Below are 16,614 nucleotides of genomic sequence, written 5' to 3'. Positions count from 1 at the left end.
CTTGGCTAGATTATGGATTATCTCAAGTTTTATGAGCAGCCTTGGGGTTTGAATAGTTATAATTTACTATGAATAGTACAATCTTGACTTTTTAAAAAATTCTTTCATGGGATGTGGGCGTCACTAGCAAGGCCAGCATTTGTTGCCCATCCCTAATTGTCCTTGAGCTGAGTAGCTTGCTAGGCTATTTGAGAGGGCCATTAAGAGTCAACCACATTGATGTGGGTCTGGGGTCACACGTAGGTCAGACCAGGTAGGACGGCAGATTTCCTTCCCTAGAGGACATTAGTGAACCAGATAGGTTTTGTTTTTGTTTTTTAAAAATATCCAAATCTTGCCTCAGGCATTTGCTTTTTTCAAGCTCCTTCTGCATTTTCAGACATTATTTTTGGACCTAAAAAAGAACTAACCTAAAACTGTTATCCCAGGCATCTCTACCTTGCGAATATTTTATGAATTTTTAGAGCTGTACATTGTACATTGAATTCAATTTTGGATTGTTCCGATCACATTATCTCTATGTGGGAAACAACATGTTGAATTGTTTCATGTTGCACCTTCCCCATCCCACGTATATATGCAATAAATTATTTGCAATGTGGGAATGTTTGTCCTAACATTTGGCTGTGTTGGCAAGCTTTTCTTTTCTTTCAGAAAGATCTTAGTACTGAACTTATGACCCGGCAATGCAAAGCCGAAACCTGACTATATGTTACTAATGTGGGCTACTTTATTACAGTGAATACAAAATTAAGACACCCTATAACAGGTTATAACACTTTCAGCACAAAGGAGTTGCTGCTCCGGTGAGAACCATTCTATATGCTTGTTAGCATCAAGCTGACAGGGAGATTTCATCCAGGATCCTTTAGATGCTAAAGAGCCTTGGAGGTGGCCAACATGAGGTTGTGGGCTGCAGTGCCAGTTTATTCAGCATTTAGCGCAAGACACTATCTTGGTAAAGGAGTTGGAACACATGCAAGGTACGTGGAATGGAGGGTTGTTAAGGATTTTATTGGTACCGGATGATTGTTAATGGCTTAACAACTAAATTCCTTGCTGGTCCTCACTAATGAGGCTGCACAGCATTTTGGTGTCCAGCACTTTGATTAAGAGCCTTTCTTAACAGAGACCAGCTGAACAGATTGCTGAGGATGCTCAGCTTTTACTGTTCACTTACTACTGGAGGCTTGAAGAGGACTTTTAAGACACATGGGGAAACTTTCTGGGACACAATATCAAGACTTCACCAACACTCTGTCAACATTTATTCTAAAAATTTCCTGCAAACTGCACATAGAGAATGGATTCTGTGCTATTATACTTTAGAGGAGTCATTAGGAGATGGTCATGGGCATCTTGCTAAGGGATCCCTCAGTCTAGATGAGGAAAGAAGAAAGGTGATAAGACCAGGCAGGACAGCATCAGCTGCTGCAGGGGCAAGGACGAGGAGAGTGGGCGGGGGGAGCTGGCATCCTTCTCTCTCGGGTACAGGACATCTCTCTTCCTCTGGACTTCCTCCACTATTATCTCTAGTGCTGCACCCATGAAACTGTACACCCTCCCTCTCTCTCCCTAAGCCATCTTGAAGCATTCTGGTGTGCGTCAGCCAGCACACTCCACACCTTCAGTGGAAGTGGTGAGAGCAGGCTATATAAAAGCTCCACGAAAATTGCTTCTAATCGGCGCTTGAATGCCAAACCTACCCTAGCACCTCCCCAGCACATTTAAATCACAGCATTCAATGATTAGCCCCAAAACTATCGTGAAAACCAGGCTTTCAAATGGGCATATCTTAGCACAGCACCCATTCAGTGCCCGTTTTCACCCTTTCACCAAAATAACTCCCAACTTCTTTCACTCACTCCGTTTTGATGTGCTAGGTCAACAAGTTCAGCATAGTCTTCAACCCTTCCATCACTGTCTGGATACTGGAACAGTACACCACTGATATCTTTCCTGCTGAAATCCATCTCGTGGGGCAATTTCAACTCTGTTGTAACTCCTATGTAACTGGAAAAATAGATTCATTGTAAAAAAGAAAATCAAATAAAAATCATTATAAAGATGGCTTGCTGCTCTCATGCATGTTGACCAATTTAATAATCAAATCTTTCGTACCATCCACAACAACTTACATTTATCACGCACTTCTCGCACAGAAGTAAGTTCTACAAGGTTTAACAAGGCAAATAGGTGGACGCCAACAAAAAAGTTTGTGGTTCAAATGCTATCAAAGGGCTACATTTCTAGGGGGCTTTTAAGGGTGGAGAGGAGGGGGAACAGAGCAATGCAAAGCAGATAAGAAATCCAGAGGCCAGGACGGCAACTGAATAGCAAATTTTTGAAGGAGGGAAGGAACTAAGGAACAAGAAATAAACTGGTCAGAAGACATGGATGGGGCTACAGAAGGTTCCACAGAGAAGGTGAAGGCAGGCCATAAAGACATTTGAAGACAGTGGAGCTTGGCAATTAGATGGAAAGTGAGCCTGCAGAATTTTATGTGGGAGGGCACATGCCACAACATTCTGGATTAGCTGGTTTCATAGGATCGTAGAATGGTCATAGCACAGCCTTTTGACCCATTGTGTCTGTGCCGGCTCTCTGCAACAGCAACTCAGCTAATCCCACACCCCCACCCTTTCATCATAGCGCTGCAAATACAGTACTGGTCTTTGAATGTGATGTTTGTATATATAAAAAAAAAACTGATTTCACACAAATTTATTGAGTTTTAAATCAACATCAATCTACATTTACTAAATGTTTCACTTAATAATCAGGGAAAGATTTTTTGGGAGGGAAAGGAAGAAGGTAACTTGTATAAAATACACAGAATTAAACTATTCACTTACTTTGCTCTTGTCTGCACAACAGCTATTGTTTGAGGATGACAACGAGCGTCCACAAAGAACTTTCTTCTCTTGTTGTGTCTAAGCAGAAAAAGATAATATTTATGTATATTAATAGGCAGCAATTTTTAATTTTTAAATATTTGGCATTGATCGTGGGTCAACACTGTTTTGTTGGATTGTCACTACCCATGGTGTGTACTGCTTAGACACCATTAAGCAGCCTGTAGAAGTTACCAAGAAGCCTTTATTAACATTACTGAGCTTTGTAAAGGGTTGGAGAGGACTCCATGGCATGTCCTTACATGTTGCTACTTAGCTCTGCACTGCTGATCTAAACGTTAGGTCAGGTGCCTTCTCACATCACTGATGGGTAGTACTGTACTCAGTACCAGGTTAACCATTAATGTACTGGATCCTTCTAGTACATCTCCCCCCAAATCATTATCCCCTGGATATTGGCTGACAATAGTTACTTACAGTTTGATTTAAGAATTGTGTTGTCATAAGGCTTGTGTACCTAAATTTGGTGTTGCAACTATAACTACTCTAACCCTAAGCCATTTCATGATTAACATTACAACATTAACAGCATGCATTAACGGAGTTCATACTACCCACCTCTCCCTTTCAAGTCTTAGAAATCAGGGTGTGAGGCAGTCTGGAGGTCTTGTACCCTTTTCACACCCCATTTGTCGTAAGATTGGGAGAGTGGCAGTGTCTAGGGGCCGTTAATCTTGGTGTTGATTAGAGCCGGGTGCAGACATGGCTTCATGCTCTTCTACCATTGATGAATGTAGTACCACGCCTGGTCGGTCAGGGTGCTGCGGCGGTGTTTTGGCACCATGAGTGGTGGTCATTTCTTTCTGGGTGGACAGGAATGGTGTCCATCCAGCTGTCGGTTGCATCTCTTCTTCTTCTTCTTCTTCTGCTGTTGCCTTTTCCGGCATCTGAAAATCTTCTGGGGTTGAGGGGGAGCTGTCCTGTGGATGGAAGAAGAGTGTAGAGGCAGACCACCTTTGTGGGACAGTGTTTGCATCAGCAGCTGCTTGGTTGCAGTGGGCTCTGTGGTTTTATCACGCTGGTTGCTGGTTGGTAGTTGCTGGGGCTGTGTGTAGGTTGTCATCTCAACCGACTGCACCGTGGTCGCTGTTGGAGGCAGAGGCTCTTCTGGAAGTCGTTCTGACTCTGGTGTCACCTCCACTGGGGATACTGTAATAACCTCCTGTGCTGTGGGTTAGCCTTGGTTCAGTTGGGGACCTGAAAAGGAGAAGAGCAGGTGTGCTCCGCAAACAGGGAAGAGAGATTATAAACAAAGTCAGCATTGGGTTGCTGCTTTGTAATTGGGCTTTCGGGAGGACGAGTTTCAGGCTGCGTGGGAACTGTGGTTGTCTTTACACTTCTTGCCGATTGAAGCAGGTCGAGAGCTACGCAGGGTTCTCTACTAGGAGTGAAAAGGGCTGATTTCATACAATGTACATAACTTCTGTGACCTGTTTGTCGTCATACCTTAATAGCTCTTAAATCATACCAATGACCGGGAGTTGGACTCCCCCTGCACTGTAGAGTGGGGTGTCCGTGGTTTGAACCTAATGGCCTTGGAGCCATGCTTCTTCGTCCGATAACAGGGTCACTCTGGCGCTGGAAACTAATTTGAAATTGGTTAGATGGCCATTGACTGAGATGTCTGGGTTCCAGAAGGAGGAGCTTCCATCGTCTGATGTCGCCCAGGAAGAAGGGCTGTGTCTTCTGGGTTGGTAGTCTCGACTTTGCGGATGGCTCTGAGACTGTCCACACAGTGCGGAGGGCGTGACTGGCATAATCTGCTGAAGTGTCCCTGTTTCTGACAGTGGAAGCATTTGGCAGCACTGGCCGAACATTGGTCCTTCCTGTGGGTGTGCTTCGCCCCACAGTGCTGGATGGTCATTTGGCAGGGAGATAAGGGGGGTTACCCTGGCTTGGATGACCTCTGCGCTTCTGTGGCTGGGTGTGGTGGACTGAGGTGTGGCTTCTACCCCATAAGGTGCTCTCGCCTCTAAGGATGATCCAACGTTGGTCTCGCAGCTCGGACCGCCTGACTAGCTGGACAGCCTTGTCGAGCGTGAGGTCCTCCTTGGCTTGGAGAAGATCAGAGAGCAAATCGTCTGCAACACCCGCCATAATTCTGTCTCGAATGAGTTCTGATTTCAGATCTCCATATTCACATCTTTCTGCCATGCAGTTGAGATCGTTGATAAAGGAATCGACAGGTTCCCCAGGTCAGGCCCTGGATCCACCTGTTAAATTTGGCACATTCCAAGATCTTGTTGGATCACAGGTTGAAAAAGAGGTCAAAAGATTTTAAAACATCTTCAAACTTAGCAGATGATTTATCTATGGCTTGCCTGGCAATGATATCATCTGCAATCGGCCCAACTGAATAAAGTAATTTGCTAACTTGTCCTGTCTCCTACATTTTATTTAATCCTGCAGCTGTGCTATATCTGAGGAACCATTTTCTCCAATTACTCCAATTGTGAGATTGGTCTAGTCTATAGGTAAGGCACATTGGGGGTGGCAATGAAGAATTGTGATCCATGGTTGCAAAATTTTGAAGTGTGAATATCCCTTTCAGAGATCAAAGGATTTCAAAATGGTGCCACCAGTATTGCTCATGCACTTCCGAATTTTGGCGCGACTTTTCAAATGGCGACAATAGGCCAGGAGGAGGAAGAAGCTGCAAAATGGCCGCAGGTCAGGTCACGCATAAGTCTGGGAAGCCAAAGTTTTTGCGTGACACTTGGATGTTCATTTAAAACGGGGGTTTCTGCATGTTCAAAGCTTTTTTTTTTACTTTTGTTGCGCTCCAGACTTGGGGTCCGCAAGGAGGGGGGTGCCAAATTGGAGGTTGAGCTAGTGACGACTGACATTTTTTTAAAAAAATAGTTCACAAGACTGGCTTTCCTGGAAAATCATAAAGGTTATATCTCACCCTGCAGGCTGCTAGCTTTGCTTTGTTGAAGCTGCTTCCACAGGGATCCAGTGGAGACTTTAGTTTGAGCTTAACTTCTGCCTTTTTTTCTGCTGCCAGAATCTTCTGCCTCTGGAGCTTTTCCAGTGAGTTTTCTCAGCTTCTTGCTTTTTCAGTGAGGTTTCTTTCGAGTGGAAATTTGTTGCTGATGTCCTTTTCTTGATTTCTTCAGTCTTTTTAGAGAGGATGTGGATTTTGATCTCCTGCTGCCACCATGGTTAGAATTTTACATCCCGTGGGCGGGTTTTTGCCCAACCCGTCCGATCGCTTGGCAGGCGCGCGGCAGTCGGAAGTGTACCCACTGACAATTAAGCCCATTAAGGAGGCAATTGAAAGCGGCTTTTCATGGCCCGTCCACTGTTACGGTTGGGAAATGGGCCAATCGGCCTTTATATTTTTGCTCAAACCTCGATCCAGGGCAGGATGAAATCTCCGTGGGGAAACAAAATTAAAAAGAGATATCTGGGGACTGATTTTTTAAAGACGTACACTTTCAGCAGCTTGATTGTGCTGCATGGACATATTTTGCAAAATTTTTGCTGTTTCGTTTATTCTGTGGAAGTGCTCCCCAGCACCCGCAGTGATATCAGTGCCCGCCTCCTTCCCGCACCCCCCTGCCACTGGCAGCGCTGAGCCTTTCTCACCTCACATTTTACGTTGACTGGCTGTTAATTGGCCAGCCAGCATGAAATCGCGGTCGGGGGCCCGTTTCCCATCCGCTCCCAGGCCCGCCAATTGCACGTGCCCAATGAGTGAAAAATTCAGGCCTATGTTTTGATTGGTTGTGGTGTGTACATACCTGTGGTGTGTACTGCTGAGGCACCATTAAGCAGTCTTCTAGAAGTTACCAAGACGTCTTTATTAACATTACTGAACTACGTACATGTTTAGAGTACAGAGTACAGGTATGGAGAGCACTCCTGCATGCTCTTACATATTGCTACCTAGTTCTACGCTGCTTGACCTAAGCAGCACTCAGTCGCAGGTTAACCCTTAATGAACTGGATCCTTTGACTACAAACAAACACAGTGCAGGCAACAACTGGGAACACACAGGAAACTAGAGACTTAAGAGGTTTTTGACTTCTGAAGAGTGTAATTTGCTACTTTAAGCTCAGGCCAACAGAGGCTAACTTTATCACCCTCAGAGTGATCTGACTAGTTTGAGGCACAACGTGATAGTGAGCAGTATTAGTGTTGTCATGGACCAGTCTGCACATTCCCTTCCCTTGATGGCTTTCTAGCCTCTTAAGCGCACTCCTCACATACCTCTTGCCTGATCCCCAGTTTCAGCCAACTCAGTGAGGAGCAGCCTTTTCCTCTCCCAACCTCATTACTAGGCTTTAGCTTTGGGTCATATCTTTTATCTCCCCTCACTCAGTCCAACTTGCCAAGCCCTTCCTTCCCAATCTTAACCTCCCACTCCCTCCATAACTCTGTCTTGACCCAAGGCCTAGCTGCTTGCCACAGATCAAAATTTATTGTAGTTAAAATAAGTCCGAGGGATCCGACTGCCACAGTTACAGGGTATCACAGCTTTCTACAAATCAAGCTAAAATTACTCTTTTCACTGATTTAATGGTTCACTGGCAGCCCTTTCCTTGTGGGCCCACATCAATTGCTGCAGGGGATCAACTAATCTAAAATGAGATGCCAAATAGCACTGTTAATAGCTTTAAATTGGAAAAATTGGACAAAATAAACAATCTCACCTGTGGCATAACTGCATTGCTTCTGCAGCAGCTGTTCCCTCATCCAATAAAGAGGCGTTGGCCACATCCATCCCAGTGAGGTCACACACCATCGTCTGATAGTTGAGTAAACTTTCCAATCTGCCTTGGGAGACTTCAGGCTGATAGGGGGTGTACTGAGTAACCCTGAAACAGAGATGCAGAAAATGCTTGTTTTGGTTTTAAGATTTAAATCACTTCTCCATAGTTTTTACTACAAATGCACATTATTTTATAACTGACAAATTCCTAGTGACCTGACTCTCAGGCAGTCTGGGACCTGAACATGATTTTTGTGGTTCACCAAGCTTGCAGTGAAACCAAAGCATAACAGTGGTTAGCCCAATGCTATAACAGGGCAAATTTACTGACATTCATTTACTTTATAAATATTATCTCACCTGACTGAGGAAAGAATATGGCAAAAAAAAGTTTGCAAAAATGTCACTGTATCGAAAGCTGTAAAATTGATCAAAGAACAAGCCAATTTAATAAAAGCAAATTACTGCAGATCTGAAATAAAAACAGAAAATGCGGGAAAAACTCAGCCTGCCTGGCAACATCTGTGGAGAGAGAAACAGAGTTAAAGTTTTGAGTCCAATATAACTTCTCCACTGCCACTTCTCTTCCAGGGATGCCCACCTTGAAGTACTGCTCTTCTCTCCAGCAGGATTTCCGTTTGCCTTTCACCCTGTTCACCTCCATTGCTTTCCATTTCCCTTCTCATGTTTGACAAGGTGTTCACTAAAAACTCACTTTCCAAGACATCTTTGTCAATCTCCCCTTAGCTCTCACCTATCACTGACCTTCTTTCTTGCTCTACCTGCTCCACCTCTTAAGCAGTATAAAATCCATCACATTTCTACTTCTCTGTAGCTGTGAAGAAAAGTCAAAATGACAAAACATTAACTGTTTCTCTCTCCACAGATGCTGCCAGACCTGCTGAGTTTTTCCAGCATTTTCTGTTTTTATTTTATATGACTCTTCTCTAGTTCCATTCCAAGAATAAACCATTTTCCCAACTTGTCTTTAATTCCATTCAGTAATTATTCAGCCAGCTGCTTCTTCGCCAGCACTCCTCCTCCTTCAGGTTCGATGCTCTAAAAGAGCATTGGCAACCATGGACTTCCATTAGGTTGGTCCATGATTATGCTCCGCAAAGTACTGCAGTTGTTTGCCATTGCCTTCTGCAAGTATGGCTGATCAGGAAACTCCCTCACTCTTAACCACATACTATGCCATGAGGTGAATTTACAGGCTAATTATCAACCTGTTTGGCCACATTATACATACAGCTTCCATTGCCATCAAGTCCTGAAGTGGGACTTGAACTCAGAGCTTCCGGCCAAGAGGCAGGGATGCAACCACTGCTCCACAAGACTGCGAACCAACATAAACTGGTTTGAATGGGTGTCCATTCTGCATATCTTTATTTTGTTTTCTAGCTTCACTGAAATCTAGCAAATTTAGCATTCACTTGTAATTACTTGTAATTAGTTTAACCTAATAATCTCCATTATATGTCTCTGAGCATAACTTAAAAGTGCACGTTGTCATGTTTTTAATCTTGCTTTTCTCCAATTTTCAATAATGTAATGCTCTTTACAACTTAAAGCCTAAGTCCTCAAATTTGCTCATGAAGTCACGTTCCCAAAACAACATATTTTAAATATAGCTTGCTTGTACACAACTGAAATAGCCAGCAAGGGATTAAGGTCAGCAGTGCCCGTTATTTGGTCCAGATGTCCGAAATGGTATTATGGCTTGCACAAGCATGTTGGTGAGGGCATTAATGAATGCATAGTGAATGGCTGCTGGAAGAAAGCAGAGCAGACAGCTCATGGTGTCAGCGAGCATCACTGATTTGGTGCCATTTTGGAGCTCAATGCTCCAGCTAACGCCCTGTCCTAACTTTGCACAGCTGAACATGCATTCAACAGCAGGAAGGAACCCCCACATCACTATTTAAAGGGATCAACCACCACTTACAGGTTAGTTGTTCATTGATTTCTTTTGGCTGATGCTTTGACTCTACAAGTGTTTGATGCTTTCTAGAGTTGTTTAAAGTTGCTAAGGTCTAATGGGTAGTGGTGTGGCAGATGCTCAAGGAGATTTTGCTGAGTTCAAGGCTTCCACGCAAACCGGTCGCTCCAAAGCATTGTCAGTCCCTCGAAACAAGGATGATGTCTGCCAGGTTTTGTGATTTGTGTGACCTTAGGTGACCCAGCAGGCCAATCCTGGAGCCACAGGCCTTTGGGCGAAGAGGACAAGAGTTGCTCTGTGAAAGGAGGGTTTTTTGGTGTGTGTGTGTGTGTGTGTGTGTGTGTGTGTGTGTGTGTGTGTTGGGGGGGGGGGGGGGCGTTGGTTATAGAGTCAGGGTTCTTCTCTCTCCTTTCCTGCATTTGTCCTTTCTCCACAGTAGAGTTCATATGGTCAGTTTCTTACTGCGTTTTAGCTTGTTGGATGGGGTGCCGCCACATGGCACAATGAGCAACATATTCCTCCCACTCACTGATGTCAATTTATGCCCATTTTAATGAGGCCTTTGGAATGCCTTAAAACATCTTCTCTGTCCTCCTTGAGATCAGGTCCCATACTTATGTTGCAAAAAGAGGATCTGCTTCAGAAGCCGATGATTTGGCATGTGGATGCAGTGCCCAAACCAGTGGAGCTAATTTCACATGATCATGGTTGCAATGCTGGAGAAATTGGAGAGGATGTTGGGATTCACTCGCCTGTCTTCCCACATGACTTTTGAGTATCCTGCGGAGACACTGTTGGTGGAAATTCAGAGCGCTCCCAGGCATGGATGCACTTGTAACCATTTCCTTTAGGAATACATGACTTGGAGAATAAACAGAGGTGACACAGACAGGGCAAGCTATTGGACGAGAAAAGAAGAGGAGAGGAAGTGGAGCTCTCAGCAGGAGGTCATATCTTTCCAAGATGTTCAAGGAGTGCTTTCGCCTGAACCTCAATAAGGATCAATCTGTTTAGTAAGGTTGTCCTCACTGCCAGCCACATCTCCAACTTCACAGCAGGGCAAGGACCACATTGCTAGTGGCTGTGCAGGTGACCCAAGTCATGAACATATATTTGTCTAGCTCCTACCAGGCTGAAGCTTGAGAAATTTGCAACATTTCAAAATTTTCCATCCACTGCTGGGTAAAGGAAATCACTGACCGCTCTGGAGGAGCCTTGCAGTGCTCAGCACAGCAGTTGCTAAGAGCTGTCGTGGTCTGCTCAACCTTACCCTGTTAGAGAGCAGCCTTTGTCACCAGCTATATGGAAAGCACTTGAGGAGCAGCAACATGAGGAGGAGGAGGCAATCTAGAGATCCCCTTCCTGCCCAGGCAAACTATCAAGAATTTATTCAAGTGAGATACTAGTACCTGCAATCCCAATTCTCCATTCCATTTGCCCAGCTCTTTGAAGCTTATACCTTCCAACACAATCTGCAGACTTGTGGATTCAGTCATGGCGCTGTTTCTGATAGCCAATGTCTCAGCTTCCACCAGAACTTTAGTATAGTACTGGAAGCAAAGAATGAAGTCATGCAATGTCAGCCTGTTGGCATGCAAGCTCATACTGCTGCCACCATGGGCTTACATTGTGCAAAGGGGTTAGCAGAGTTTAGCAATCTGTCCTCCGACACTTTGCTAGGAACGCTGAGGCATACTTTCACATTCAGAGGAGTGGCACCATAGACCACACATCTGCTGTCCTCTCAGTAAGACAGTTTTCTTCCTCCCACCCCTGCCACTCCACCAGAGTCCTCGTAGCTGCTTGTCAGCCAGCCATCCCAGCTTGCTGCCACCCATGCTTAAATGGTGCAGATTGCAGCCGGGCCTATTTGGCCTGGAATTGTTCGAGGTTTTCCTCCAATGCCACCTGCAGCCTCCTCTACTGAAAGTCAGTAGCCTTACCAGTCAGTATTGCACTCTGTAGGAGTACCAGGACAGGCAAAGGTACATGATAGACAGGCACTTAGGGAATGCACAAGGGTAATTTATTGACTTTGTACACAGTATGATTTGATTTTTGATTTGGAATGTTTATTCCACAATGGTTTATTTGTACATGGTGGCAAAATGGTCAGTAATGGGAAAAGCAAGGTGTGAGAGTTTAGTCTTCGCTTCCAGTACTGCACTAGAGTGCCGGTGGAAGCTGCTTGTGCTGGAGTGGAAGCTGAGACCTTGGCCATCAGAAGCTGCACCATGACTGAATCCACAAGTGTGCAAATCATGTTGAACACCATCTCCATACTAGAAGGCATAGGATCCAAAGAGCTGGGCAAATGGAATGAAAAATTGGGTTTGCAGGTACTGGTAATGCACTTGAATAAATTCTTCATGGATAGCCTGAGCAGAAAGGGGATCTCTAGATTGAAGCCCTGTACCAAGTTGGTGTTGGATTCCTTATGCACCTTCACTTTGACCACAGGCTTTCTAGCAGACTTCCCAATGCACCAAGCATTTCATTGCACATACCCATCAATACTCTTCTGTAGGCTGTGCCATCGAAGTGCTCATGAGTCCTGTGCAGCAGAACTCATGCCCAACCTTACCTTCCAGTGAGTTGGTACCTGCACCATCCTTGCCCACTGTCTTAGCTATTGGCCACAAATGCCCAGTGTTTTAGCACATGCATATCCTGCCTCTGTGTTAACTTCTAAACCCTCTAAATTATCCTAAATTGTCAGTATCTGAACTGGTGGCTGTGAAATGACAGTGCCTTCAAAATCACTCTTCTTGCTATCCCTCCCTGTCTAGTTAGATTACACTTCTTAGGTATCTGAAAGGAGAAAAGCAAAAGGGTAAGGCTGTGGTGCGGGGACGGACAGGGGTAATAACAGCTGCATACTTACACCAACAGCAGCTTGTAAATCAGAAGAGCATGTAGTATTGAAAGGGAGGTGGTATGTGAAAAGAAGGTAAGACAATACCGTCAATGTTTGATGGTTTTAGCTCTCTGCTGGCTCTCCACAAAGAACACCTACTTCCACCTCTAAAACACTGCCCCTCTCGGACCCTGCCTTAGCCCATCGACTGCAAAAATTCCTATCTATGCTTTTGTTACCTCAAGACTCTTTTTATTATTCCCAACAGCATTCTCAGGAGCATTTAGCTCCTCATTAGTATGGTAGTTAGTATCCCCACCTGTCACACGGGAGATTAGAGTTCAATTCGCTGACGGGAGCGAAGTCACTGTCTAGATGGTTACTCGTCGAAGAAGCAGCTGCTTTATTGAGGAAGACAGTGCTGTAGTGGTAATGTCACTAGACTAGTAATCCTGAGACTCAGGCTAATGCTCTAGGCACATAGGTTCAAATCCCATCAAGGCAGCTGGTGGAATTTAAATTCAGTTAAAAGTTCTGGAATTGAAAGCTCATCTCAATAATGGTGACCATGAAATTACCACTGATTGTTGTGAAAACCCATCTGGTTCACTAAACCTGCTCCCTACATGTGACTCCAGATTCACAGCAATATGGCTGACTCCTAACTGCCCTCTGAAATGGCTTCAGTCACTCAGTTCAAGGGTAATTAGGGAAAGGCAACAAATGCTGGCCAGGGACACCCACATTCCATCAAAGAAACTTTTTAAAAAAATTATTAAATCCCTCATGGGTTCATCGCTCCTTATTATTAACCTTCTCTAGCCCAGCAACCACTCTACATTCTTCCAACCCTGGCTATGTGCGCATTTCTATTCTCTTCACATCAGTCACAATTGCACCTTCAGTCATCTTCACCCTAAACTGAGATTCCCACTCAACTTCTCCGCCTCTCTCTCCTCCCTTCAAGATGCTCCTTAAAACCGACTTCTTTAGCTTGCTCAAGATAAAAGAGAGAGAGAGAGTAGCTCAGAGAACACACTGCTACTTCTGACTAAATCGATATGGATAGGCAGAGCACTCAGACTGCCTGTTTCAGAAAAACACATTGTCAGATGCATCAGAGACCACACTGTGCATCATTTATTTTACAGTGTTGTGCCTCTAAGGGATCATTATACTCATCACATGGCACATTTCAGAAGTATATTCCCCATAGTTTAAAAGTAGTGCAGTAATTCAGTTGATGGAAGCGTCGCTGCACAGTGACAGGGATGCAGTCACATCCAGAGTGATAACAAGCTTGTACTTTTCAAAAACTGATCATTGTATTAAGGAGACCACAAATGGGATACTTCATGATTTATAAGCAAAAATAGCAGCATGATTAAGTGGACCAGCAAGTGCACACTGCATTGTGAGTGAATAGTTTTAATTATCTGACATATCTGCATTTTATATGTTTTTATTTTCTGCACACTGGAGAGAAAGCTGATGAAAAATGCAACTTAATTATTTTTGCTAATAGTGGATTATGTACAACTGAATAATATTCTACAGGTCTGAATTTACTGGTGTAATATTTATATTGATCTACAAGTACAGCAATATAAACTTAAATGACACAGAGGGAGAAGTGCAGTAGAAAATATATCTCCAAGTTCCATTTTTCTTCCCAGCAACCAATTTATGCAAATTTATTCCAACAGCAAATTTCTTCATATATTCTTTTCCAAACTTTACTAACTACTTTCACTTCACACTGGTGTGATTTAAAACAGTTACTAAGTCACCTTGCAGGATTGTTGCATTAAGAATCTCCCTCATGCTCACGTAATTCTTCATCCAACCCCCCAGCTATTTCTTTTCTTAGCTCAGCACACAAAAATACACTGAATTATGGTTGTTTGTAACATGTCCCTACTGTAACATTGTGCTGTAAAAAAATTACAAAGCCATGCTCTTGCAGGCACAAGCAAAATAAGGCAAATAAACAACTAAATAGGAAATTCAATCATTTGGTGCTAGGCTAATTTGGATGACAGCAGGTAGGAAAAGATACTTATCTCCAAATTTGCTTGCACGTTTACATTTTTGCTGCCCACATTTACATTTTTAATTAACCTACAGGATTATTTTAAATTTCTTAGGTCTCCCACACTGATTCACTACATCAGATTTCAGGGTGTAAGAGTCTGCAATAAATAGACCAGCTGCTTTAAGTGCCAGGTCATTTAAAATAGATATTCTTATACTAGTTTGCACACAACGGGAGATTGTTCTGAAATGAGGTCAATGTGGACTTGTCCAAGCACTTCCTTACAAAACAGGTCAACCCAAAAATATTCACTCAATTTGAGGGATTTTCTTCTAACCAGAAAGCTATGCCTTCTGCTGTAGTAATGACATGCCTTAATTTGGCATTACAGATTAATTAGCATAACAGGCTAAGAACTGGAGCAAGGACAGATTTCTAACAAATTTAAACATGGAGATTGTCTGGAGTATTTGAAAGGCTTGGGGAAACTATTGAAATAACAAGAGACAATAGATTTCCCATAGGTTAATGGATGCTGAAGGAACCATAATTTAGCAAGTATTATTGCATTATGCAATTTAAGTTCTGTATAGGAGGGCTAGAGTTCCCTGGAACATATCTGCCAGGCAGTTTCACAGCAGAAGAGGTGATATGTGAAGTTTTACCCTTGATGCAACTTCTACAGTTTTTGCTTTGCAACAAAAAAGTGCAGCAACTTTATTTTAAGGAATTATCATTTGAGGGTTGCTTGGACAACCTAGGCCTATATCTATTGGAGTTTAGAAGAATGAGGGGTGATCTTACTGAAACATAAGATCCTGAGGGGACTTGACAGGGTGGATGCTGAAAAGATGTTTCCCCTTGTGGGACAGCCCAAAACTATGGGATGCAGTTTAAAAATAAGGGGTCTCCCATTTAAGATGGAGGTGAGAAGAATTTTTTCTCTGAGGGTCATGAGTCTCTAGGACTCTCTTCCCCAGAGAGCGATTGAGGCAGGGTCATTGACTGTTTCTAAGGCAAAGGTAGATAGATCCTTGACTAACAAGGGAGTCAAAGGTTATCAGGGATAGGAGAAATGTGGAGTTGAGGCCACAATCAGATCAGCCATTATCTTACTGAATGTTGGAGCAGGCTCAAGGGGCCAAATGGCCTACTCCTGCTCCTAACTAGTATGTTCATACAGATATACCTATTAAATCTGGTGCAGACATAACCAACTCTAGTCTGGTCAAAATGCTGTGTATAAGTAAACTTTCAGTCAAATCTCCTTGGTGATAAAAGAAATAGACTTGAGCACAATATAGACCATGCTCACATCTGTGGGCTATATGGCTTTGAACTTTGAGTTCAAGAGTATATAAAAGGACTTTTGCAAAAATTCTGACAAAAGGACCAATTACATTTTGAGTGAATACACTTTTTGCAACATTAAAGTTGTCAACAGCAACAGGTGAAGAGAGAAATTTCTAAAAACATATTCAAGTTTTCCAATGATCTTGGCTATTTGTTTGCTCTAGCATATAGCAGATGTGATCAATTGCCAATGCCAAGAGAGTTCAAGCCTTGAGAGTGAAACCACTTTGTAATTTTATACAGTAGACCAGTCCAGTTCATCATTATGGACACAAGCATGGCCCAACCATATTATCTATATGTGCCTCCTGATTTAGATTTGGGATCTCATCCCAAACTCCACCACCTTGTTATGTTTCTCCTCACCTTCAGTCATTTATTCCAACTCTTGATTCATTCCTAAACTTTCCCCCATCTGCTTGGGATATTTTCCTCTGTTTAAAGTAATTACACAACTGTAAATTGTTGTGACTGCTGCTTACCTTCAAGATGGTCAGTTCATCACCCGGTAAAAAGGGTGATATTATCAGAAAGGCAAATGTCACTTTAACTCCTCTGTAAGACATGCTCAAATGAAAAGGAAAAACAAGTTCTGGAGCTGCTAGTCATCTTCATTTATTATAATCTGTTTACATTCTGTCATGAGGTTGCTAATCCAGCTTAACAATCATCTCCTCACATTGTCAACACCTCACCTTGAACTACAAAGGATTACAGCTAAAAGGTTTGACATGTTGTGCAGCATTTCATGGGTTGTCTCATATTTGAATTTATTTGCTCAAATGCTAAACTCA

At 43.3% G+C, this 16,614-nt stretch overlaps 1 protein-coding gene across 1 annotated transcript in view; it reads right to left on the bottom strand.

Moving 5' to 3' along the window:
• gldc (glycine dehydrogenase (decarboxylating)) overlaps window positions 1-16,614 on the bottom strand; it is a 171,967-nt gene that overhangs the window by 108,638 nt on the left and 46,715 nt on the right. The window contains exons 4-6 of the mRNA XM_041185541.1: window positions 7,575-7,739; window positions 2,856-2,933; window positions 1,866-2,013 (exon numbers count right to left, since the gene is read on the bottom strand). Of these exons, the coding sequence (XP_041041475.1) occupies window positions 1,866-2,013; window positions 2,856-2,933; window positions 7,575-7,739 (391 nt within the window). The remainder of the gene's footprint in view (window positions 1-1,865; window positions 2,014-2,855; window positions 2,934-7,574; window positions 7,740-16,614) is intronic.

Source organism: Carcharodon carcharias, chromosome 4, assembly GCF_017639515.1.
Source record: "Carcharodon carcharias isolate sCarCar2 chromosome 4, sCarCar2.pri, whole genome shotgun sequence".
In the NCBI taxonomy this organism is placed as follows: Eukaryota; Metazoa; Chordata; class Chondrichthyes; order Lamniformes; family Lamnidae; genus Carcharodon; species Carcharodon carcharias.
This window is presented reverse-complemented; position numbering and strand designations above follow the sequence as displayed.